A 25746-nucleotide genomic window follows, 5' to 3' on the forward strand; every position below is an offset into this window, starting at 1 on the left:
TCAGGTTTGGCCTAAGTTTAAAGGTAACATGTAAGCTATCACCTGCGGATTGGTAAACAACATATACTTTCTGAAAGCTGTTAGTGGAAATATGTTAACATTTAGTATAAACTGGTACGAACGCTTCAAACTCTGATATAACATTTTGTGTTGGTTGTTGGGATACAAAATGGCAGAAGAATTTGAAAATGTTTGGGCTATATGCTTATCATGTTAGATTCAAATATGAGGTAGCTAGGTGACCAAAAGGATTTGGTTATTGCAACCAAAGCTTGATGTTTTAAACTTCAAAAGCTGTAAGCATAGTATTTCCGTGTGTGCAATTCATGTTTTATACATTTAATTACAAAGAACTGGTAACGAAAGACATATATAATCGAAGTAAAGACTGAAAAAAATATATATTAAGAAAATTATAAAGTTGCATAAGAGTCATCCAAAGGGAAAAGAAAACCAGCAGCAAATTGTTACAAAGGTATTTGACTATCAATGTGGTTCGGGAAAGCATGGAGACGATACTTACGTACGCGGCCATTACTGACGGATTTGTCACCTGCCATTCCTTTAAATTCAAATCTTCTCCAGCTGTTTCTTACGGATCATATAATAAAATATAAAACAAATGCCTACACTTTTTTTGTACATAAATAACCTCGCCAGCATGAGTGAAACCTGTTAGGTTCAAATCAGTGTCCATACTCGCATCACAATCACCAAAAGGTGAAAGAAAGTTTTGACTCGACCACTTGTGTTTCTGTGCATCCTCCAGAATTCAGAATCTACTATGGTCATATCGATTAAAACAAGCTAACCTTCCCTTATAAGTTACCAGGAAATTTCCATCAAATCCCGATGGTAGTTTTATCATATCGAACTTTTCAGATCTGACATCAAAGCTCATTACAATATAATCAAGGTTCTGACAAGGAAAAGTTAGATAATATATCACACCGTCAATGCATCGCCCAACTGTATCCCAGCTAGAACGATGCTTATGGTTAATCTTGACTGTTCTCCGTGATTCTTGAACTGATCCTAATGTAAAAACTCGGCACACATAACAAGTCTTTCTAAATGGAATGCACACTATTTTGTGTTTACCTTCAATGGGATCATATCCTAAAAACAATATTGTGCACTTCCAGGACTTACATGGTTTTTGTATAGTTGGTAAAGTTACGAACTGTCTTGTGCTAGGATTCCAAACTATGGGCTTTTCTGATTCAAAGCAGATCAAGCCATGGACAGATTCGGTAGATGAGGAGCTAGCTCGGAACTTATATGATGATGATCAAATGACAGAGAAGAAGAGTATGACCTGTTCGAGTTCTGAGTATGCTGTGGAATCGAGGAAACAAACAACTTGGCATATTTTTGGAAACAAAGTAGAAGGCGCTGCCGTGGGGAACGAGTTTCGAACAAGCTGATGAAAGATGGATCGGTAGTGATTGATGACCAAAGCTTCGACACGCAACTAAACCTTGCAACAGATTTCTCAGGCAGCCGTAATAGTGTCTCTGTGGTTAGGTCGGTAGGAAGGTAGTCTGTTTTTGCCTTCTTTCGGTGCTCCATATTTACTCACAACTCTAATTAGATCATAAAAGACTCTTATATATATATATATATAATATCTACTATGGGAGTCCGGCGTTAGTATATGTTCTAGTGAAATTTAATAAATTTTATTATCTTGAAAAATAAAATATTCGTCTAAAATATGAAGATGCATTAATTTTCTTTCACTCCGGCATCATTGTTCCTAAAATTATTTTAAAATAAAATAAAATTCCGATATATGGGTAAGAATGTATTAACATTTTATATTAGAGGATTTTGTAACATTTTGTATTATATTTGTTGATTTTGAAATCTTACAATACTAAAAGCCAAATATACTCAAAATATAGGGTGTCCACGTAGGCATAAAAAATCAGCCAATCACAATTTGTTCTATAACCATGTCATTTAAAGCAAAATATGAAAATAAAACCTAAATCGATAATTGTAAGTATCTTTTAAGTTTCCATCACTCTATATTCGTTTGTTTTCATATTAATCCTAAAGACGTTGCGTCCTAACCAAAAACTCATCGTATCCCATCAGAATATCTATTTCTTCTTCTGCAAATTTTTCTGTATCCTTAGCAATTTGGATTGGATTAAGATTCCCAGAAGGATCCCCGGATCCTCACCCTAATCTAATCCACAATCTGATCTTTCCATGTTGAATCCTATCTCAACTTGCTTCCCCTTCATCCCAGTCATGGTATTTACGAATCCAAGTGGGCAATCCATGGAGGCACACCAGGATACTCAGCACGAGACTGCCGTTTTTGATCCGGTTTGATTCTCCCATAGTCATTTTCATTTTGATTACGGAACATTTGATGTCACTAATGTTATTGTCTCAATGATCTTTATATTTGTAAAACATCTGAAAGAAGGCAATGAGTGGACCATTTCCTTGAAAATGGGCGTTGGAACTTCAATAATAAGATAATTTTCTTTCTATAATTGGTTCCATAAGGAACTTCAACATCAAATCACTTATATATATATATATATATATTATATAGTTATGAAAAAACATTTTATCTTGAAAAAAAGAACCTCCAATTCATACCCTTTTTGGAAAAATGATATGGAATAAAAAACCCCCGAGTGCCTCAATTTTTTCCTTATTTGTATACTCTCAGATAGGGAAAACTCTGATGTTTATGGTAACACTAAGCACTTGAAACATATATTACATATTTTTTTCCACTTCTCATACGATATGACTAACATCTCTCAATGATTTAGGTCTTTGGAAAATAAACTCTTTTGGATATGAAGGAACCGTGAATCAGTGCATTACTCCTCCCAAGTATGTAAAATTAAATGATGAGTATCTCACTAATGTTCTCCTCAAGATAAATGCCAAGGTGATGATGATCTCTTTGACTCAGTAGTATCAGTTACAACTTTTACTTTTGTCATTTATGATATAACTTTCTTAAGTTTCAAACATTTTTTGTATAGCTTGGTGTATTGAATTCAGTGCTAGCTATTAAGTGGCGATGAGGAATCTCTTCGGTAATTGGGATGAATATGTCTAATGGTATAGTAAATATTTCAAGACGATTGGCAAAACTTTGTCTGTATGATAAAACTGTGAAAATGAAGTTTGATTACAAGACTCAAATGCTGTTTCTGAGGGAGCTCTTGCCTGGCTTTCAGTCTGTCAAGTTCTGCAGTGAAACCCCATCACATTGCCATATAAAGGCAGCATATATATAATATAGAGATTTTCTAAAAGCAATTTAATACAGTTTTGTTAAATCAAGTACAATAATAATAATAGGATAGTGTGAGTGGATTTCAGTTTAATCAAGTTCTTCGTAGTGAACTGAATCAGCTGATACAACTAAGGACTTGCAAATGATCCATAAATATAGCTTTGGTTAATACATCAATGGCACCAAAGTGTAAATATATTGGAAAATTGAAGGTAATCTAATTTTGTACTCTTATTTTAATAGAGTTGATAAAGGTAAAATAAATAAAAATTTAACTTATATATATTATCTAATAACTTTTATTTACAAGAATAATATTTCTTTTTTTTTTACCATAGACTACACATTTTACTTTGACAAAATAAGAAAAATCATCAACAACTTAAAAAAAATAAAAGTATCAGTACATGAGTAAGAGCTACATCTTTTGTCTACAGCTCAGCTCGGAAGATAACAATAGAGGAAACACAACTAAGAACAATTTTTGGCACCATCCGAACTGTTTTTGTATTCTAAACTCAGTTTTGGTAATTTGGCAAATTAATAGAAAGGATTTTATTACAAAAATGTTTAAAACTATATACAACATTCAATCAGGAAAAAGTAGAGCATTTTTCAATATGATAATTCTGCAATATATTATATTCACATAACAAAACTAATTGCAATATTGTTAAATTAACTAACCGCGCGTAGCGCGGAAAACAACCTAGTAATTTGTAATAATTAGATATAGTAGTCCTACATTTTACAAAGAGAGATATGTATACTTGTAATAATTAGATATAGGGCTTCGCAATTTTAGAAAGAGAGATATGTATATTGGATAGACACATTTCATTTAATTTTTTCGGATTCATTCAAAAGTTAAATGTGGATTGCTTTTGTTATAATGAAGCTATAATGTGGTAAAGACCAAGCAAATATTACTATACATGATCACATTTTTCTGGTCGAACTACGATTCATTAAACTAAAAGCAAGTTTACCCGAGAAAAGAAAGGCAAGTTTAGAGATAAGAACGTTGAATTTGCCACTGCATCAGCCTCTGCATTACATAATCTATGAATATTATAGAAAGAGCAAGCTTTAAAGAAGCTGCTGAAATGTTAAATATCATAGAAAATGTCGTTAATCTCCTTGGTGAGTGCTTAGTTTGCAGCATTCTAACTAACACCTGCGAATTAGACAATAGGGATTCTTTAAAATCGAGACATAAATAATAATAATTTATTTTCTCATTAGGATGAATATAATACCTATAAAACATACACAAATGAAATAATATTCTCTTATATCAGCTGATTTTGATTTAATTTCAATTGCCATTTGTTTTAGATTCAAAGGGTTGGTTATATGTTTTATTTACGTGTGATTTTTCCTCATATACGGTGCTGTGATATTTAGAGCTGAAGTTGTGATTGACTAAATCGTATAATATTATAATATAATTGTGATTCTATGAATGATATTTTTTTTTAAAATTTGTATAGTGTAATTACTTGATTTTGTTTGATTTCTTTTATGTCATCAATTATCATTATGTGCTGATGTGTTCTTTGTAGAGGTGTGTATAATGGCACTCATCTCGATTTTTTAACTATTCATTTTAATTTCAAAGTTCATGTGTGTGGTGCCATTTTTCTTTATTCAGGAGTGTGTTGATTCTTTAATGATAGTAATATGCATGATTTTATGTTTGATTCATGAAATATTGTTACTTTTTAGAAAAATGTATATTTTGATTATGTATTAACCATTAAGTGTTATTTCTATTATTTTATTGTTATTTTTCTCATTTCCAATCCTATAGACTTCTCTACTTATTTTGAATATGTTTAAATAATGTGTAATTTATACTAAACTATTATCTCTTTGTTAAACTTTTCATTAAACTCAATTTATATTCTGTAGCATCATTAAGTTTTAATTAATCGTTTTATATCTTTTTTAAACTATCTTTTTAAATCTATTTTGGTTATGTATTAATTATTAGCAGAATCATTTGTTTGATTGTGTTGAGACTGAATTATTTGTGTTGTTTAAGTTGGTGGGTAATTTGTTAATACAAAACTACATGTCCTCGGAGGTTTTACTTATATACCATCTTTCTCCTGAGGTTGTGATGCTCGTTGCACTTAAATAATCTGCGTTTATCAATTGCTGGGTTTGGTTGAATATGTTAATTGTTTTGACATAAGTTATTCAAAGTAGTTATGCATAGTTATATACTTGCATGTTTGCTTCTTCTTTTCTTTTCTTTTTTGACATCTGTTTCTTTTTTTGTTTACTTGGTGGACTATTGGATAATATATATTTATCCTTCCATTAAAAATAGTTCATCTATATATAATTTATTAAAACATTATTCAGTGTTTTTTTATCTTAATTAGTCAAATAAGTAAAACAAAAAAAATTAGAACACAAATCATATATTATTTGCAGTCTTATACATTTGTTTCTTCAATCCATTGATACTTTTTTTTTCCTTTATCTTCATATCTGTACAAAAGAATAAACATGAGCTTTTAGTTTACTTATTTATGTACACAACAATTAGATTAAAGAGTCAATTTTTCTTTATAAAGGTAAGAAGAGATGCCCTTCTCTGTCGGGTCTGTTGATGTGTATTGTTGCTTCTGTGAAGTCTCTTCTGTTACCGTACGCACCAGCTCATAGAAAAAAAGGAAAAATCAGTTCTTTTAGCATCTTAATATGGATATAAAGATAGCATAGAAGAGAAAAGTAAAAGACTTCCATCTTCCACAAAGTGTTACTTTGTATTTGAATAACCTTGCATCTTCCATTGACTATGTATTCTCCAAGTGTCTTACGAATGAAACATCAGATCATGTTGCAGCATAGGAATCATGGGCAGGAAAATATCATAAATTAAATCCTTACCAAGTCTAGTGGCCGAGAAGAACATATGTTTGAAATGTTTCAAGAATAAGAATTTGATTTGCTAGAAGCTTTCCTCCGTCACCATGAATATGATAAGTATCAAAGGGCTTATTTTAGAAATAAGTTAAAGACTGAGGCTGAGGTGGCGAGTTTCAAATCATTTGGAGGGAAATCAAACACTCGGGAGGAAGCAGAGGGTTTGCCGTTTGAAGAATGAAGAATGATCGTAGTTAAATAAGAAAGTGGAGTTGCTTTTCTCTTTATGCTTGATTGTTGTAAATCCTTAGACGCCATGAGTCTGAGCTCAAGATCGTGATGAGATCTTGAGGTGTGAGTTTACAATTGTTGAGAAATTTGTGAGAGAGAGAGATACAATCTATTGTACTTGCATTTGGAATTATATACGATTACATTTGAGTGTTACACTTCACGGCATCGAAAATCTATCATTGGTGCGGTAAAAAGTTTGATTCAACGCGATGATGATGTCGCCGAGTGGTTCGCCGGCGCAATCGAGGATCTCGGAGGTACATGATGATCGGGAGAAGAAGGCGAAGGGAAAAATTGAATTTCTAAGGGGAGCTTATACGAGGTTGAAGGATGCGCATGAGACGACGAACGAGACGCTTTATTCGTTACAACAAGATGTTTCAGAGCTCACGGCATCGATTCATGCTTTAACGAAGGCAGTTGGGAAGATGCCGTTGATTCAGTCGACGCAACAAGCGGAGTCGTCGCCGTTTCATTCTCAGGTCCAATCAGCTAATTTCGAACGAAATCGGGATGAATCGTTAGGTCATCGATCAGAGGATTTGAATCTAGCTACAAGAGATAGTATGTTGCGTAAAGTGGAAATGCCTTCGTGTGATAGATCGAGAACGTATGAGTGGTTGGTGGATATTAAACATTTCTTCACGTTGGGGCTTTACTCTGATGAAGCTAGACTAGATTTGGTTCCTTTATGTGTGCGAGGAGCGGTGAAGAAATGGCTCTCGTGGGTGATGAAGCGTGATGGTTTTAGTGATTGGACTGATTTTAAACAGGGATTGGTGCTGCGTTTCTCTGAGTCAATTGATGTTGAACCTGAAACAAGATTGTTTGATATACGTCAGACGGGGTCTGTAGCAGATTATGTTTCATAATTTGAGGATTTATCACCGCAAGTTCCAGGATTAGAAGATCATCACTTGGAGAGAATCTTTTATAATGGTCTTTCGCTGGAAATGAAGGAAGTAATTCGTATGAAGGATCCTAAAGGTTTGGCCAACTACATTGCTGCGGTGTTGAGAATGGAAACCAGTGTTTTTTCCAAGGTAGTGGGTGAGACTAAGAGTACATCAACACAAGGTTCGCGTGCTTGGCAGAAACCGGTGGCTAAAGCTTTTACGAGTTATAATAATGGAGAGAGTAATCAAGAGAAACAGAAGAATGTCGTGGTGGATGTGAAACAGAATCGAGAGACAGTGGGCAGTAGTAGAGGAGCTCAACGTCCTCGACAGAAGTATTCTGATGCGGAATTGGACAATATGAGAAGGGAAAGAATTTGTTTTAAGTGTGGAGCTAAGTGGTCTCGAGCTCATGCGGCGGTTTGTCCAAACAGGGAGTTGCGGGCGATGACAGTTATTAATGGAATGGAATTGGAGGTGTTAATGGAGGATGAAGAAGAGATAGCACCAACAGTAGGAGTGGTGATACTGGAGTTGAAGACATTGTCGTTTAATGCGTATATGGGAATCAGTTCTCCTAAAACAACAAAGCTTAGCGGCAAGATTGACAATGATGAGATGATTTTACTGCTCGATAGTGGAGCATCCCACAATTTCATTTCCCTTGATATTGTGAAGAGACTGCGACTGAAAGTTTTTACTGATAGCATTCTTGATGTATTACTTGGCTATGGAGTTATCGCGAAAGGCTTGGGAGTATGTTAAAACGTGCCTTTTCAGCTTAACTCCACTGATTTTACATCGAATTTCATCTCTCTTGAACTTGGATCAGTTGATGGTGTTCTTGGCATTCAGTGGCTTGAAACTCTTGGCAAATGTGAAGTGGACTGGAAGGAACATGAACTTTCATTTGTCTACGAAGGGAAGAGAGTTACATTGTGTGGGGATTGTACTCCTCCTGTATTCAGGCCACCGTCTCCATTTTCTTCACTTGCTTCACTGGATGGTGAGGTATGGGTGCAAGCGCAGAAGCTTCATCAACTGTCCCAGAAGTTCCTTCAGAAGTGGCTCGAGTTTTGGAGGCATTTGCTTCGGTGTTTGCTCTTCCAACACAACTTCCTCCATTTCGAGGCACAAAACATTCGATTGAGCTACTTCCGGGTGTCTCAACGGTTTCTGTTCGTCCTTACCGTTACCCACATACAACCAAACTGGTGATGGAGAAGATGGTTAAAGAGATGTTAGAAGCGGGCATCATAAGGCCGAGTAACAGCCCTTTCTTTAGTCCGGTTTTATTGGTGAAGAAAAAAGACAATAGCCACCGCTTTTGTGTGGATTATCGTGCTTTAAATCGTGTCACAGTGCCTAATAAATTTCCCATTCCCGTTATTGATTAGTTGTTGGATGAGTTGCATGGTTTTGTGATATTTTCGAAGCTCGATCTGCGGTCTGGCTCTCATCAGATTAGAATGGTGGTGAAGGATATTCCAAAAACAGCTTTTCGAACTTTGGAGGGTCGTTATGAGGTTTTAGTTATGCCTTTCGGCTTGACTAATGCTCCAACCACGTTTCAGGCCTTGATGAATAGATTGTTCAAGCCGTTCTTGCGCAAGTTCGTTTTGGTGTTTTTGATGATGTCTTGGTGTTTAGTAAATCGATTCAGGAGCATGTTCAACATTTGGAGGCTGTGATGAAGGTTTTTCAGGACAACTATTTATTGGCTAATAAGAAGAAATGTGTCTTTGGGGTGCAACAAGTGGAATATTTGGGACACATTATCTCTGCGAATGGAGTGGCCACTGAGTTAACGAAGACTGAAGCTATGAGAAAGTGGCCAATACCGAGGTCTGTTAAACAGTTGCGTGGGTTCCTTGGATTGACAGGATATTATCGAAGATTTGTGTGGTATTATGGGTTGTTGGCGAAACCATTGACTAACTTGTTGAAGAAGGATAAGTTTGAGTGGTCTTTAGAGGCAGAGCAGGCGTTTGAGAAGCTTAAAACAGCTATGATATCTGCTCCTGTTTTGGCTTTACCGGATTTCACCACGCCATTTATTATTGAGACTGATGCTTCTGGATTTGGTTTGGGAGCAGTGCTTATGCAAGATAAGAATCCTATTGCATATTTTAGTTATGCTTTAACTCCAAGGGCGATGCTTAAACCTGCTTATGAGAGGGAGTTAATGCCAGTAGTGATGGCGGTACATAAGTGGAAACATTATTTGGTGGGTAGGAAATTTGTGGTGCATACTGATCAGAGAAGCTTGAAGTATCTTTTGGAACAGAAGGAAGTGAATATGGAGTATCAACGCTGGCTTACACGTTTGTTGGGTTATGACTTTGATATCTTTTACAAACCTGGATGTGAAAATAAGGCTGCTGATGGATTGTCGCGGAGTATGGAGTCGTGTGAAGGTTCAGTAGGGAGTTCTTTGTTGGTTTTGACTATTCCTTCGGTGTTGCAGTTGCAAGATATATATCGAGAGTTGGAGCAGGATAAGGGAATGGAGAGTTTGAAACATAGTATTTTGGATGGTTCTACTTCTAATCTGAATTATAGAGAGTGTTGGAGGGAAGAGTTTGGTATAAGAGGCGTTTGTTGCTGACCAAAACTTCGCGCTTTATTCCTCTCATCTTGGCGGAGTTTCATGATAGTAAGCTGGGTGGACATTCGGGAGTTCTTAAGACTTTGAAGCGGGTGCAGCAGAGTTTTTATTGGGAAGGGATGGCTAAGACAGTCCAGCAATATGTTTCTGAGTATAGTGTTTGTCAGACACATAAATATTCAACGCTCTCACCGGCTGGTTTGTTACAACCATTACCAGTACCGTCACGGGTTTGGGAGGATGTTACAATGGATTTCATCGAAGGTTTGCCAACTTCGCAAGGGTTTAATGTGATTTTGGTGGTAATGGATCGCTTGAGCAAGTATGGGCATTTTATTGGGTTGAAACACCCTTTCTCTACGGTGGATGTCGCGTCAAAATTTGTTACTGAGGTGGTGCGTTTACACGGATATCCTAAGAGTATTGTTTCGGATCGAGACCGAATTTTTCTGAGTGCTTTCTGGACTGAGACGTTTAAGCTAGCAGGGACTAAACTCAAGTTCAGTACATCATTTCACCCTCAAACCGATGGCCAGTCAGAGGTGCTTAATCGCTGTTTAGAGACATATTTGAGATGTTTTGCTTCAGCTCACCCGCACACTTGGTTTAAGTTTTTGGTTTGGGCAAAGCTGTGGTACAATACCTCTTTCCATTCGTCGTTGAAGGCTTCTCCATTTTCTATGCTGTATGGTCGTGAACCTCCTACTTTGTTACGTTTTGAGGAAGGGTCGACGAAGAACTTTGAGTTGGAGGCTTCATTGCGTGAAAGAGATAAGATGTTGGAGCAAATTAAGTTGAACTTGTTGCGTGCTCAAGAGTTGATGGAACGCACAGCGTATGGTCATAGGAGGGATGTGGAGTTTGAGGTGGGTAATTTGGTGTATTTGAAGTTAAAGCCGTATCACCAACAGTCGGTTGCGAAGAGGGTGTGTCAAAAGCTTGCAGCAAAATTCTTTGGTCCTTTTCCTGTTGTTGCGAAGGTTGGCAAGACATCGTATAAGCTGCAACTTCCAGTCTCGTCTCGTATACACCCTGTCTTTCACGTTTCCCAGTTGAAACTTGCCTTGGGAACTTGTGCTACGGTTAATCCTTTACCGTTGGAGAGCTTGGAGGAGTTGGATGATGTGATCGTGCCTGAGGAGGTGGTTTCGAAGCGTTATGATAAGGAAGGTCACCTGGAGTTGTTGGTCCAGTGGAAGGGTTTTCCTACACATGAGAATTATTGGATGTTGTATGTGGATTTTGTGGAGTAGTTTCCTTACTTTAAGCTTGAGGACAAGCTTAATTTCAAAGGGGAGAGTATTGATAAGTATCAAAGTGCTTATTTTAGAAAGAAGTTAAAGACTGAGGCTGAGGTGGCGGGTTTCAAATCATTTGGAGGGAAATCAAACACTCGGGAGGAAGCAGAGGGTTTGCCGTTTGAAGAATGAAGAATGATCATAGTTAACTAAGCAAGTGGGGTTGCTTTTCTCTTTATGCTTGATTGTTGTAAATCCTTAGACGCCATGAGTCTGAGCTCAAGATCGTGATGAGATCTTGAGGTGTGAGTTTACAATTGTTGAGAACTTTGTGAGAGAGAGAGATACAATCTATTGTACTTGCATTTGAGTGTTACACTTCACGGTATCGAAAATCTATCAGAATAATACGGAAAATTCACGTTTGTAATAAATAAATATATGAGCTGCTCATATTTCTGAAACCTGAACTTTCGTAGAATAAAAGCAGTTATCCACAGAGACTCCACAAGGTTGGTATGGCCGTTGATGCGAATGGAAACTGGTGATTCAGTGAGTTTGAAGTGGATGTTACTTCTTGTGACATTGAATACGCTTAGCTCATAGAAGGAACTTACTTCAGCAGGTGCTTCAAAGTTTTGAGTATGAGCCCCAGTAGAACCTTGAACCAAGGTGGATTGTAAAAGTTAGTGATACTGGTGATCACTTTCAAAATTTCATAAACTTGCCAAAAAAATGTTGTGATTTCTTACCCTTTAGAAGATTGAAAATTTCTTGAAGAGCTTACTTTAGTGCTCTCACATATGTGGCTGCAACACATAATGAATCCAAACAGTTGTGGCTGCAGCCTGCAACACATGATGAATCCAACTATAATATGTTCAAATCCTCTGTATCTAATAACTCTTGAAAAACATATAAAAAGATCAGTATTAGAAAATAATATTCTTTTTCGGTACGATTGGATGGTCATACCAGGGGTTTTAACGGCAATCAAAGATCTGGGTTTTGCCATCTTAGACGGAAGAAGACAACACCGGCGACGCTCTCCGGTGATTTACATTGAATGAAAGATAGTGGATGCATTGGGTCAAGTGATTTAAGAAGGCCATAAAGGCTATGCATTTGTAACTCCAAACCATTTGACAGAAGACTGAACGACGCGATGGAAAACACACGACGAGATTCTTATAATCGATTTTAGGCACTCGATTAATCAGAAACTCCATTGTTGATGTCCGCAACGGAAAAGGAGGATGAACCCTAAACTCTTTGTGAAGCTGAAGAAGACGATACACGTTTAGTGGTTTTGGGCTCCATATGCTGTGTAATCATAAAGATTTATGAAGTACACTAATATTAGCCACAACTGTTAATGAAATGCAGTGTTTTGATTGAGGGGACACATGTCGATCTGTGGTTACCCTATTTGATGACGTGGCGGGCTGAAAAGAGAGTGGATCTCTTCTTTATAAAATCAACCAATCAGGTTTTAGATATTTTCCACGTCATCTCTCATCTATGCAACTTACCGGACTCGCAGCTAAGGTTTCATGACAGCCTTGTGCCATTTGTCTTTCCTTAGACCAGAGGTTTCAGACGAATACTGAACAGAATCTTGAACCGAACCGAGATTACAAACCACAAATTAAATTTCACTCTCAGTAACCCTGTTCTAAAACACGGGCTGGGCGGACGATTAATCGTCGGATACACGTGAAGCAGAGTAGAGCCGTGGCGAATTGGTGTTACTCGGCCAAAAAATCGGAATATAAAAAAAACTGATTTATTTTGTAGATTTTAGGTTTAGAATCATATATGTGTCTTAGATTTAATGTATTTTGATTATAACTTACAAGAATAACAAAACAAATCATTGAAATCGCAAAAAAAAAAATGAAAAGCGGTGGAAGTTACGGAGTACTTAATGGAAAGGTTGAAGAAAAAGTTAACTTGGTCATATGATAATTTATTTAACCTAAAAACTAAAAAAATTGACAAAAAGAGTCTAAGCTACGTCAGACTCAGATTGAGTAGTATTAAACATAAGCTATTTAACCACTAGACTAAAAGACAACAACATTTTATGTACACATTGTTAATATATATACCCAAAATGAACATAAAAACTGTAAAATTATTTCCCCATTAATCTCTGTATAATCTCAGATTAATAGATTCGGACGCTAGGCCCTACTCGGCCTCGCGCGTTGCACCTGGCGAGTTCTCAAACAGGGAGTCGGTAATAAACTGAAAATGAACCGGACCGAGATTACTGTCGATTGGATTCGACAGTATTCGGTTCAACATTAAAATATGTAAACCGGTTTCTGTTTCTCAAATTGCCGGTTAAAATCCCGAAACAGAGACGAAGGTAAAAAAAATCGCAAAACGATGCAGAGATGGCTTGCGACGACGGCGAAGAGATTGCTCCACTGTAGTAATCTTCCACAAAAAGCTAAACCCAGAACTCATCTTCCTTCTTCAAGCTTCTACCATCGCTGGGCACGAGCTTCCTCTAGCGCAATCAATCTCCGAGAGAGACTGAGCAGAAACCCAAACGACGCAATCGAATTATTCAACAAAATGGTCAAATCTCGTCCCTACCCATCTATCATCTCCTTCACCAAACTCTTAACCTCCCTTGTAAAGCTAAAGCGATACGACGTCGTCATCTCCTTAAGCAAAAAGATGGAAACTTTAAGGATTCGAAACGATCTCTACACGTTCAATGTCCTGATCAACTGTTTCTGCAGCTGTTATCAAGTCTCTCTCGCTCTCTCTCTTCTTGGGAAGATGCTGAAACTCGGGTTTGAGCCGGATAAGGTCACCCTTGGGTCTCTTGTTAACGGGTTCTGTCTCAGAAACAGAGTCTCTGAAGCTGTGTCCTTTGTTAAAAAGATGGTTGAGTTAGGGTATGGAGTTGACATTGTTGCTTACAACACGATTATTGATAGTATGTGTAAGACTAAACGAGCTGATGAAGCTTTGAGTTTCTTCAATGGGATTGAAAGGGAAGGTGTTAGTGTTAGGCCTAATGTTGTTACCTATACTTCTCTGGTGAAGGGTCTTTGTAACTTAGGTAGATGGAGCGATGCGGCGGGGTTGATGAGTGATATGATCAAGAGAGAGATCAGTCCTAATGTGATTACTTACAGCGCGTTGGTCGATGCGTTTGTGAAGAACGGGAAGGTTTTGGAGGCTAAGGAGCTTTACGAGGAGATGATAAGGATGTCTATATATCCTGATATTGTCACTTACAGTTCGTTGATCAACGGGCTCTGTATGCAGGATCGTGTGGATGAGGCTAGCGAGATGTTTGATTTGATGGTAAGCAGAGGTTGTTTCCCTGATGTGGTGAGTTATAATACTCTTATTAATGGGTTTTGTAAGGCGAAGAGAGTAGAGGATGGGATGAGACTCTTCCGGGAGATGTCTGAAAGAGGATTGGTTAGCAGTACTGTCACTTACAACACTCTTATACAAGGCTTTTTTCGAAGCGGGGGACGTTGATATGGCTCAGGAGGTTTTCAGTCAGATGGATTCTCCTGATATATGGACTTATAACATTTTGTTAGGTGGGCTTTGTGACAACGGGGAGGTGGAGAAAGCGTTGGTGATGTTTGAAGATTTGCAAAAGAGTGAAATGGAACTAGACATTGTCACATATACTACCGTTATCAATGGGATGTGCAAGGCTGGTAAGGTCGAAGACGCTTGGGGTTTGTTTTGTAGTCTCAGCGTCAAAGGAGTGAAGCCTGATGTTGTAGCATACAGTACAATGATGTCAGGGTTGTGTAGTAAAGGCCTGCATTTTGAAATAGATGCATTGTATTTGAAAATGCAAGGGGACGGGCTTGTGTTGAATGATGGCACGCTATGTATTAGAGATGGTGGTAACATAACTGTATCAGCGGAGTTTATCAAAGAAATGCTGACGCGTGTAACATCTGAGGGGTGTGAAAAAGCTGTTTCTCTCTTGTAATTGTTTACAGTGGTTAGGATTTGGTCTTGCAAATTCATCTACTTTCAGCAGTGATGGAATCACTGGCACGCTTCCCTCAACTCCCAATTAGAGAATATGTATATGAAGGGTTTTGCTATCTATGGCCCTGATAAGTTTGTTAAATCAGTCTCCTTCTGATCTTCGCGCTTGAGGTGAAATTTCTGTCTTACTTTATAACATCTGATTCCTGGTCTCTTTTTCTCATCTTTGCTTATTTACTAGTCACATCTTTTGGGAACTAATGGTAACTAGTAACTACAAAGATTTTCTAGTTTTGAGGTATAAGTATTACTTGGCTTTTCTCTAAACCAATGGAAAGGCTACTGTAGATGAACAGAACACACATAAACAGTCTTTTGTTGTTTCTTACTGGTCTCTTTCTCACACAGTTTGAGTTGTAAAACCGGTTTGGCTACGCAGTGCAGGTACTCAGAAACAGAGCTTCTGATTCACGGCCAATGAGACTCCGCTTACGAGCTGAACTCTTTTTGGCATCATTCGCAGTGAGAGAAGAGAGCACACACAGTGAAGAGCGAAGCGACCTTTTTGAAGAAGGAATCTTAGGAGTTCTGCGGGATGTATGTAAAACAGACGTATTTGGCTAACCGACATGAAGAAGAATGAGCATCACTAAGCTCCTCAAGATGTCTCTCTATGTGCATTAATTAGAAGGCCATGAAGTCGTAACAAAAATCCTTAGGACAAGTCACGGTGTATTCTCGATTAAAAAAAAACCATTATCGTTTGTTCTTTGCTAATAATAATTGACATTCACTTGTAATATTTCGATTGAATAGTGCATGCCGCATTATCTACCTATAAGATAGTTGGCTTCGTATTTTCGTCGTTGACTTGTTGATCTTAGCCATACGTATTATACTAATGTTCATTCATTAAATGGTTTTCAGATTTTGCAAAACTATAAACTTTATCGATCGTAAAATAACGAATACAAATATTGGTCTCTTAAATTTATCATTATTGTTAAAAAAATTACCGTATTACAACTCATTTTAATTATTTTTATGATTCCATATGCACAAAAAGAAATTAAATTTTGAAACTGACACAAATCCCAAAACCAGATAAGCAACATCGATTGTAAAATGAAATGATTAGGTTTTTTGCTCTCGATTTGTTTACTATGACTATCCAAAAGTGATTTCATTTTCTACTTCTATAAAATTTTGCTTTCGTTTTCGTTTCTGTTTCATTAATATGAGTTTAACTTTTTCTATGAATTCAATGAATTACATAAGTGTCAATCTAAAAAGATGAACATCTGTAAAAATTAGTTCCCTCCAGATACATATCTAAGAATCAAATTTTTGAAGAAAATCACCGGCAAACTCTGTTCATAGATTAGTGTTCAGATCTAATATATCAAGCTGTTATAGAATATAAGTGCAGACTCGAAATATAAATACTTTTGTAGTATATATTCACCTTTTTGGTCTAAAAACAATCTAATTCTAGAACAACATAACAAATTACTTATTTTATTAACCTACGTTTTTGAGGTTTGGTTATTTAAGAGTATAACGATAAGAAAATATATACAATACTTTACTATTCTAGTATATGTAAACTATGTATAAACTAAGAACTATGTGATTTATCAAATAATGAACCAGAAAACTAATAATAAATAGCTCAAATCTCTTTCTTACAATTATAAAAGCTAGATAGAGTATTAGAGAAAAACAAAAATTAGACGAATTAGCAAATCTCTCATTCTTCGAACAAACTCAAAAGGAGGTAACTGGAATCTTGTCATGATATTTCATTAAAAGCCTTTTTAGGATTAAAAATTAAGACTAAATTATTTAATTTGAATGAAATATTATATATATATATATATATCTTTCCAATATTAAAAATTATTTCGATTTAAAGAAGTATATTTCTAGGATTGTCAAGATCAAATAACATATTAGAAACCACCTATTTAAAAAATAACTTGTATACATAAAAGTATATACATTTGAGTAAGCACATAAATCAAAACCAATACTTTTTGTTAATTTACAATCATGTTTTTGGTAAACATATCAACTTATTTTTTTTTTAAGGATTCTCAGAATCATCCTAGTGATGACACGTGACTACGAAAATATGTTATAATGCTTCAGGATTAATATATACGGGATTAGGCCTAATGATGTTACCTATACTTCTTTGGTGAAGGGTCTTTGTAATTTAGGTAGATGGAGTGATGCGGCCGGGTTGTTGAGTCATTTTATCAAGAGGGAGATTAGTCCTAATGTGATTACTTCTACTGCGTTAGTCGATGCGTTTGTGAAGAATGGGAAGGTTTTGGAAGCTAAGGAGCTATACGAGGAGATGATAAGGATGTCTATAGATCCTGATATTGTCATTTACAGTTCGTTGATCAACGGGCTTTGTATGCAAGATCGCGTAGATGAGGCTAGCGAGATGTTTGGTTTGATGGTGAGGAGAGGTTGTTCTCCAGATGTGGTGAGTTATAATACTCTTATAAATGGGCTTTGCAAGGCAAAGAGAGTAGAGGATGGGATGAGACTCGTCCGAGAGATGTCTGAAAGAGGATTGGTTAGCAGTAGTCACTTACAACACTCTTATACAAGGCTTTTTCGAAGCTGGGGACGTTGATATGGCTCAGGAGGTTTTTAGTCAGATGAATTCTCCTGATATATGGACTTATAACATTTTGTTAGGTGGGCTTTGTGACAACGGGGAGGTGGAGAAAGCGTTGGTGATGTTTGAGGATTTGCAAAAGAGTGAAATGGAAGTAGACATTGTCACATATACTACAATTATCCACGGGATGTGCAAGGCTGGTAAGGTGGAAGACGCTTGGGGATTATTTTGTAGTCTCAGCGTTAAAGTAGTGAAGCCTGATGTTGTAGCATACAATACAATGTTGTCAGGCTTGTGTAGTATGGCCTGCATTGTGAAATAGATGCATTGTATTTGAAAATGCAAGGAGACGGGCTTGTGTTGAATGATGGTAAACTATGTCTTAGAGATGGTGACATAACTGTATCAGCCGACGTTATCAAAGAGTTGTTGACGCGTGCAACATCTGAGGGGTGCGAAAAAGCTGGTCCTCTCTTCTAATTGTTACAGTGCTTAGGATTTGGTCTTGCAAATTCATCTACTTTCAGTGGTGATGAAGTCTGTGGCACTACTTGGTATTTTCTCTCTAGTTCGAGTTGAGAGATTCTTGATTGCTTCATCCAGTGATGGCGAGTAAATATCCTGTAGAAGATTTTTGCTATCTTTGGCGCTGATAAGCATTGCTTCATCAAATCTCTTTCTGATCTTGACGCTTGAGGTGAAATTTCTGTCTACTTGCCTCATCTTATTTATATATATCTAATATTAGTCACATCTTGTGGTAACTAAAAATATTTTTCCAGTTTTGACCATATAAGTATTACTTGGCTTTTCTTTAAACCAACAGTACACACATAAACAATCTTTTCTTGTTTCTTACTCGTCTCTTTCTCACACAAGCTTAGTTGTAAAACAGGTTTACGCAGGGCAGGTACTCAGGAACAGAGGAATGTATGTAAAAGAGATGTATTTGACTAACCGGCCTGAGAAAGAGTGAGCATCAAATGAACATTATGTCATATGAGCAGGAAAAAACATTAAGAAGGTTAAAGGAGTACAGACATGCACGCTTCCCTTCAAATGAACATTATATCATATCAGCGGGAAAAAATCATAATAAGGTACCCCTCTCCCCCCCCGCCCCCTCCTCCCCCCCCCCCCAATGAATATTATGTCATCTCATCTTATAGATCGTTTTGATGACGCATTCCAATATTATAAACATGTTTTCTATATACAGAATATGAGGTGATTTTGTGAAGAGGTTGGCTGCATTGTTTTTGATATATCTTTTTTTTTGTTTAAGCAACACATGCCGCATTATCTTCATATAAGATAGTTGATTTTATATTTTCGTCAATTCCACTGCTTGAACGGATGTGTTGATTTATTCTCCATACACATTCTCTACTTGCTTCAGCATTGGTATATATAAAGCACCGATTAACACGGGTATGTGTAAAGTGTAAACCACCTTTTATTTCTTGGATAACAAACAGTACATCACTCCAAAAAGAGAAAACTACATAGAAAATGCTGAGAATACATTTTCTCATAAAAGAACTTGACTTGGAAAAAATCACATACGCATTTGAAATTATGCAAGGGAAGATTGGACACATTATATCCTTGTGATAAAGGAAAATAATAATCATCGCTGTCTACACACAGACTTCCATCGGCCGGCACCCGCACTCCATTAACGATCTTATCAGGGCCTGCGTTTAGAACTATTTTTGTATCGATATGCCACTACAAAGGTAAAAAAAGAAGAGAAAACAAACGAATCGTCAAAGAACCAACAAAATGGTGGGGTCTCAGGAAGATCAATAATAACTAAACAGAAACTAGTGTCAATGAAAGGCAACAAATACTAGGGTTGAAGCAGTGCCGGTCCGGACATCCTTGGCGCCTAAAGCACACTCTCAGTATGCTGCCCCTAACTATTTTTTTCCATAACATGAATATATAATCAGATAATGTAAAACATTATTAAGTTTAGTTTGTTCTCATATAATTAAAAAAAAATTAATACATTTCTCATGAAACATAACCTTTTTGGGCTTTTTCTGCAAAATTATTCATCAACTTCGAATAATCAAGTTTTTCTGTTAGTTCTTGGACATACTTAAGCATATCATTAGCTTGAAATTTCATCACTTCATCTTGTCTGGCTTTTTTCTTCCTATTTTTAGCTCCATTTGATTGATTTCTTATTTTATTTCCTAGAAGCATTCTTTACAGACTACAGTTCAAAAACGAATAATATGAAAAACGTGATTTAAGATATAGAGAAATTCTTGGGGGTGAACCTCTAAATTCACCAACCAATAGTGTTTGAGTATTTGATATTTGATATCTTTTAAAAAAGGAAACAAAATTGAATTTCCAAATAAGATTATATTTTTAAAATAAAACAATAAAATACATAAAAATAGTTACAAAAAATAAATAAATAAATATTGTTAAACCGTTAGCAAAATACTAAATCATATACCTTAAATTCTAAACCTTAAATCTTGAATAAACCGTAAACCATTGGAAAATTTTAAACCCTAAATCATACATTAAAAACTAAATCTTAATAACACTAAACCCTAAACCCTAATCACTAAACCCTTGGATAAACCCTGAACCCTTGGATAAATCATAAACTCTAAATCAAAAATATTTAAAATTAAACCCAAGAGTTTATGATTTATCCAAGGGTTCAGAGTTTACCAAAGGGTTTAGGGTTTACCCAAGGGTTTAGTGATTAGGATTTAGGGTTTAGTGTTATTAAAATTTAGTTTTTAATGTATGATTTAGGGTTTAAGATTTTCTAACGGTTTAGAGTTTATCCAAAGTTTAAGGTTTAACGTTTAGGGTTTAGGGTTTAGGGTTTATGGTTTAGGGTATAGGGTTTAGTATTTTGTTGAAGACTTAACAATATTAATTTATTTATTTTTTGCAACTATTTTTATGTATTTTTATTATTTTATTTTAACAATATAATATAATTTGGATATTCAATTTTTTTTTTTTTTTAAAAGATATCAAATATCAAATACTCAAACACTATTGGATGGTGAACGTAATAACAGACACCAATAGATTACATATGCTGGAACATAAAACATGTAAATCACAATCAAGAGTTAAGGAAAACAAAAGAAGAAGAAAAAACTTACATAGATTCAGAGAAGGTGGAGTATGATTAATAGACAGAGAAAAATAAACAAGAATGTTGTTAAAAAGGAAGATAGAAAATCAACCGTTAGCGTAAACAAAATAGGTAGCTATTGTAATTTATGTATTTTATCATTAATATATATATATATATATATATATATATAAAAGGAAATATAAGGAAATAAATAATTTAGAAAAGGTAAATCAATCAATCTGACGATCAACTCTTTTAGTTATTGGCAATTTGCCTTTATTAAAGACGAACAAAAAAATAGCAAGAGAGGACTTCGAACCCATGTCTAGAGGAGAAATAAGATGTACGTAACCACTACACCGAAGAAGCTTCGCTGAAAATTATGCCCCTAAAATGTAAATAAACCGTGGTGCCCCAAACCCTTGCTTTATGGGCTTTAGCCCAGAGCCGGACCTGGGTTGAAGCATAGTTCTTTTTAATCAAAATATATTTCCTTTAAGTTAGCATGATAAATCTAGAGGTAGAACATGCTTTTAATTAGATAAGAAGCTTTTGGCAAGTTCAACATCAGATGTTCGAACTCAAACTCCCCTCTCATAACTCATTTTTACTGTGCGAACTCATTATGGTGTAATCTCACTGTTTTATTAAAAATTCATCAAATAACAAACAACTTTTTACTAACTAAATCGTGGAGTGCAATTTTAAAAACTACCAATATAAAATGTAGGGAAAAACTTACTTTTATGCCAACAGGATATAGTTTGCGAAAAGTAATCACAAAAGAGCCAGGTGCAACAGGACATGTGATCAAATCACAGAGATTGTATCATTGTACATTTAAGATTGGTCCTAATTTGTAGCCTCGTTTAACTACCGCAATAATGACTCCTTTGGTGAAATTTCTGTCTTACTTTATAACATCTGATTCCTGGTCTCTTTTTCTCATCTTTGCTTATTTACTAGTCACATCTTTTGGGAACTAATGGTAACTAGTAACTACAAAGATTTTCTAGTTTTGAAGTATAAGTATTACTTGGCTTTTCTCTAAACCAATGGAAAGGTTACTGTAGATGAACAGAACACACATAAACAGTCTTTTGTTGTTTCTTACTGGTCTCTTTCTCACACAGTTTGAGTTGTAAAACCAGTTAGGCTACGCAGTGCAGGTACTCAGGAACAGAGCTTCTGATTCACGGCCAATGAGACTCCGCTTACGAGCTGAACTCTTTTTGGCATCATTCGCAGTGAGAGAAGAGAGCACACACAGTGAAGAGCGAAGCAACCTTTTTGAAGAAGGAATCTTAGGAGTTCTGCGGGATGTATGTAAAACAGACGTATTTGGCTAACCGACATGAAGAAGAATGAGCATCACTAAGCTCCTCAAGATGTCTCTCTATGTGCATTAATTAGAAGGCCACGAAGTCGTAACAAAATCCTTAGGACAAGTCACGGTGTATTCTCGATTAAAAAAAAACCCTTATCGTTTGTTCTTTGCTAATAATAATTGACATTCACTTGTATTATTTCTTTTGAATAGTGCATGCCGCATTATCTACGTATATGATAGTTGGCTTCGTATTTTCGTCAGTTGGCTTGTTGATCTTAGCCATACGCATTCTCTACTTCTACTTGTTTCAGCATTGGTATATATAAAGCACTGATTAACACTGGTATGTGTAAAGTGTAGACCACTTTTTATTTCTGGGATAACAAACAGTACATCACACCAAAGAGAGAAAACGACATAGAAAATGCTGAGAACACATTTTCTCATAAAAGAACTTGACGAAGAAAAAATCACATAGGCACTTGAAGTTACGCGAGGGAAGACGGAACACATTATTTCCTCGTGATCAGGGTCCTCCTCTATTTCGAAAATACCAATCAGATATGTTTGCACACATACTTCCATCGGCGGGCACTGTCACTCCATTAACGATCTTACCAGGGCCTGCGTCTAAGACTATTGAAGTATCGATATGCCACTACAAAGGTAAAAAAAAGAGAAAACAAACGAATCGTCAAAGAACCAACAAAATGGTAAAGTGTAAGGAAGATCGATAATAACTAAACAGAAACTCGTGTCAATGAAGGCAACAAATAAACATAGTTTGCAATCAAAATATATTTTCTTTAAGTTAACATGACAAATCCAGAGGTAGAACATGCTTTTAATTAAATAAGAAGCTTTTGGCAAGTTCAACATCAGACAAATTAAAAGAAAAAAAAAATCAAATAAAAAGCGCATTGTTACTGTGCGAACTCATTACGGTGTAATCTCACTGTTTTATTACCCTAGTAGAGTTATTTTGGTATGAAAATTATAAGCTGGGAATTAAGATGTAATCTCCAAAAGTCTAACAACAGTTATGACTAATGACTCCATCAACTCTGTTTCATAAGCTCAACGTACGGTTATTAGGAAACTGTTTATGGAACCATCAATAAGAAAATATATGTCACAAGTATGAAACATAATCTGTTAATGATTGAGATGAAAAATTCATCAAAAACCAAAGAACTTTTTACTTTCTAAATCGTGCAATTTTTAAAATTACCAATATAAAATGTAAAAAGACTTACTGTTATGGGAACAGGATATAGTTTGCGAAAAGTAATCACAAAAGAGCCAGGTGAAACAGGACATGTGATCAAATCACAGAGATTGTACGGTTGTATATTTAGGATTGGTCCCATAGCGAAGCCTCGTTTAACTACCGCAAGAATGAATCCTTTGGTGAGTACTGTACTTGTTCACACAAAATATTTCATCAAGAAAAACACTTGAAAGTAAACCAGAGTGATAACTTGGATATAAATAAAGCAAATTATGAAAAGGAATTAATCAAGTACCTGTAGAGCAGGTTAAGTTAAAGCTTTTTCTCCCCTGCTCCACGAATTCCTTCGAACCAGTAACTCTGATTCCGCCAAACACTGGGCCTACAGTCAGTGATTAATGTCAGTGAAGAGAACAAGATTCACTATAAACAAAAGGTACACATAAAATCCATCACTATTGGAGATTATAGAGTCAAAGATAGATAAACATTATAGAGTCAATGTTGTTTAAAGTTTTCAAGCCGTAATATTATTTTGTAGATAACGTAACAAGATATAGAACAAAGTTATGAGGAGCAAACTGCAGTTGGTAAAAGTGTGCACGGCCAGCAAAGTAGGTAAGAAGAAGAGTGATAGGATTAGTACTCGAAGATCTTCAAAAGAGGAGAATATTGTTCTCTTTGGTCTCACAAATACGTACTTATATACTACTTAGAGCATATGCATTGGTGTACTTGTATTAGGAGTCCTTAGAAGTTAAAAAGTATTATTTTTTAACTTTTGAATAGTTAAGGATTATTGTCTTAATCTTACGTCCAATAGTGTTATCCAATCAGAAGTCCTTAGGAATAAAATAATAATATTTTTTTTAAAAATTGAAAAAAAAAAAAAAATTTATTGCATAAAAAAATATAAAAATACAATAATTACTGATTTCATGATTAAAAGAAACATACAACAATTATTAATTTTGATCACCAAATTTGTTCCAAACATTTTCGATTAAATCGTTTTTTAGTTGTTCATGTATACGCCTATCGCGAACATGAGTCCGAATGCCAACCATATTATCGAGATTTGTAGGCGTCTCGGTACTGTAGGACATATCTACCTGAGAACTTCTGCTTCCATCTCCTTCTTCAAACTCAGATATATTGTACTGAGTGTATCCGTCTCGTTCATATTCGACTATCATATTGTGTAGTATGATACATGCTCTCATAATCTTCCCAACTTTCGTCTTGTCTAATGTAAGAGCCGGGTTTTTCACAATCGCAAATCGAGCTTGCAAAACTCCAAAAGCCCGCTCAACATCTTTTCGAGTCGCTTCTTGACATTTAGCAAATAACTCTGCTTTAGGACCTTGCGGGAGGGAGATAGATTGGATAAATGTTGACCATTTTGGATATGAGCCAGTTAGATTTAAAACTGAAAAGAAACCCTAAATCTCGAGGAGAACAACATCCGACCAAAACAAATCCATAAACGAACGATAGGAGGCTTCGATTTACCTTCGATATCACCAAGTCGTCTGTCGCCTCTTCGATCGCCCGGAGCTTTTTTTTTTTTAATCTCCTTCGCGTTTAATTTTTTTTTCCCTGAACCAAATTCATCCCGACATCGAACCGGGGAAGGGATGACACGTCGGTAAGGATTCAATCCTTCCCGCCTTCTAATTAAGTTACGGTCCTTAATAAACCGTACTTGATTAAATTTTTTTAATTCTATTTTTCCTAAAACCGCGAGCTAAGGACTCAATAAACCGACCGTTGCGGTTGGTCTTATTGTTACGTAGTCACCGTTCACCCACATGCCACATGTCCAGCCAGATATGTTTTATATATAAGTTATATAATATAACTCTATAGTCAATGGGTTAATAGTTAGCTGTCCAAGAATTCACAAATGCAAATATTCTAAAATTTAATATAAAAGAATATTTTTGACATACTATAATATATTTTAATATTTTAAAACTGAAAGTTAATTTTTGGTAGAACTTTTTAACTAAAAAAATTATTTATTTTGTTCTTTAAATACTTTTAAAAGCATAAATATGATTTATTAATTTAGTATTTTGTTAGATATTCTACATCTTTTAGAAAATATTTTATTATATTTTTATTAACAATCATATATGGCTAATTGAGATTCTCGTCCATTTAGAATAATTTTTTTTTTTTTTGCAACATTAACGTCCGTATCATATGTGTATATATATATATCTATATATAATAGCAAA

At 35.6% G+C, this 25746-nt stretch overlaps 1 protein-coding gene, 1 long non-coding RNA gene and 2 pseudogenes across 2 annotated transcripts; 2 read left to right on the top strand and 2 right to left on the bottom strand.

The window, feature by feature from the left end:
* Positions 1–395: 395 nt before the first annotated feature.
* LOC106454980 lies at positions 396–2312 on the bottom strand (annotated as a pseudogene).
* A 10752-nt stretch (positions 2313–13064) lies between these two features.
* LOC106397667 lies at positions 13065–16041 on the top strand (annotated as a pseudogene).
* A 1252-nt stretch (positions 16042–17293) lies between these two features.
* LOC106398021 (pentatricopeptide repeat-containing protein At1g62680, mitochondrial-like) lies at positions 17294–18298 on the top strand. The gene is made up of 4 exons (XM_022709282.2): positions 17294–17300; positions 17403–17777; positions 17896–18018; positions 18141–18298. The coding sequence occupies exons 1-4, from the start codon at positions 17294–17296 to the stop codon at positions 18296–18298; spliced, it is 663 nt and encodes a 220-aa protein (XP_022565003.1).
* A 954-nt stretch (positions 18299–19252) lies between these two features.
* On the bottom strand, positions 19253–25597 carry LOC125593427. The gene is made up of 2 exons (XR_007329334.1): positions 21685–25597; positions 19253–19549 (listed from the first exon to the last, which is right to left on the bottom strand). It is a non-coding gene; the product is annotated as an uncharacterized LOC125593427 (long non-coding RNA).
* Between the last annotated feature and the right edge of the window lie 149 nt (positions 25598–25746).

This window comes from Brassica napus, chromosome C9 (assembly GCF_020379485.1).
Source record: "Brassica napus cultivar Da-Ae chromosome C9, Da-Ae, whole genome shotgun sequence".
Classification (NCBI taxonomy): Eukaryota; Viridiplantae; Streptophyta; class Magnoliopsida; order Brassicales; family Brassicaceae; genus Brassica; species Brassica napus.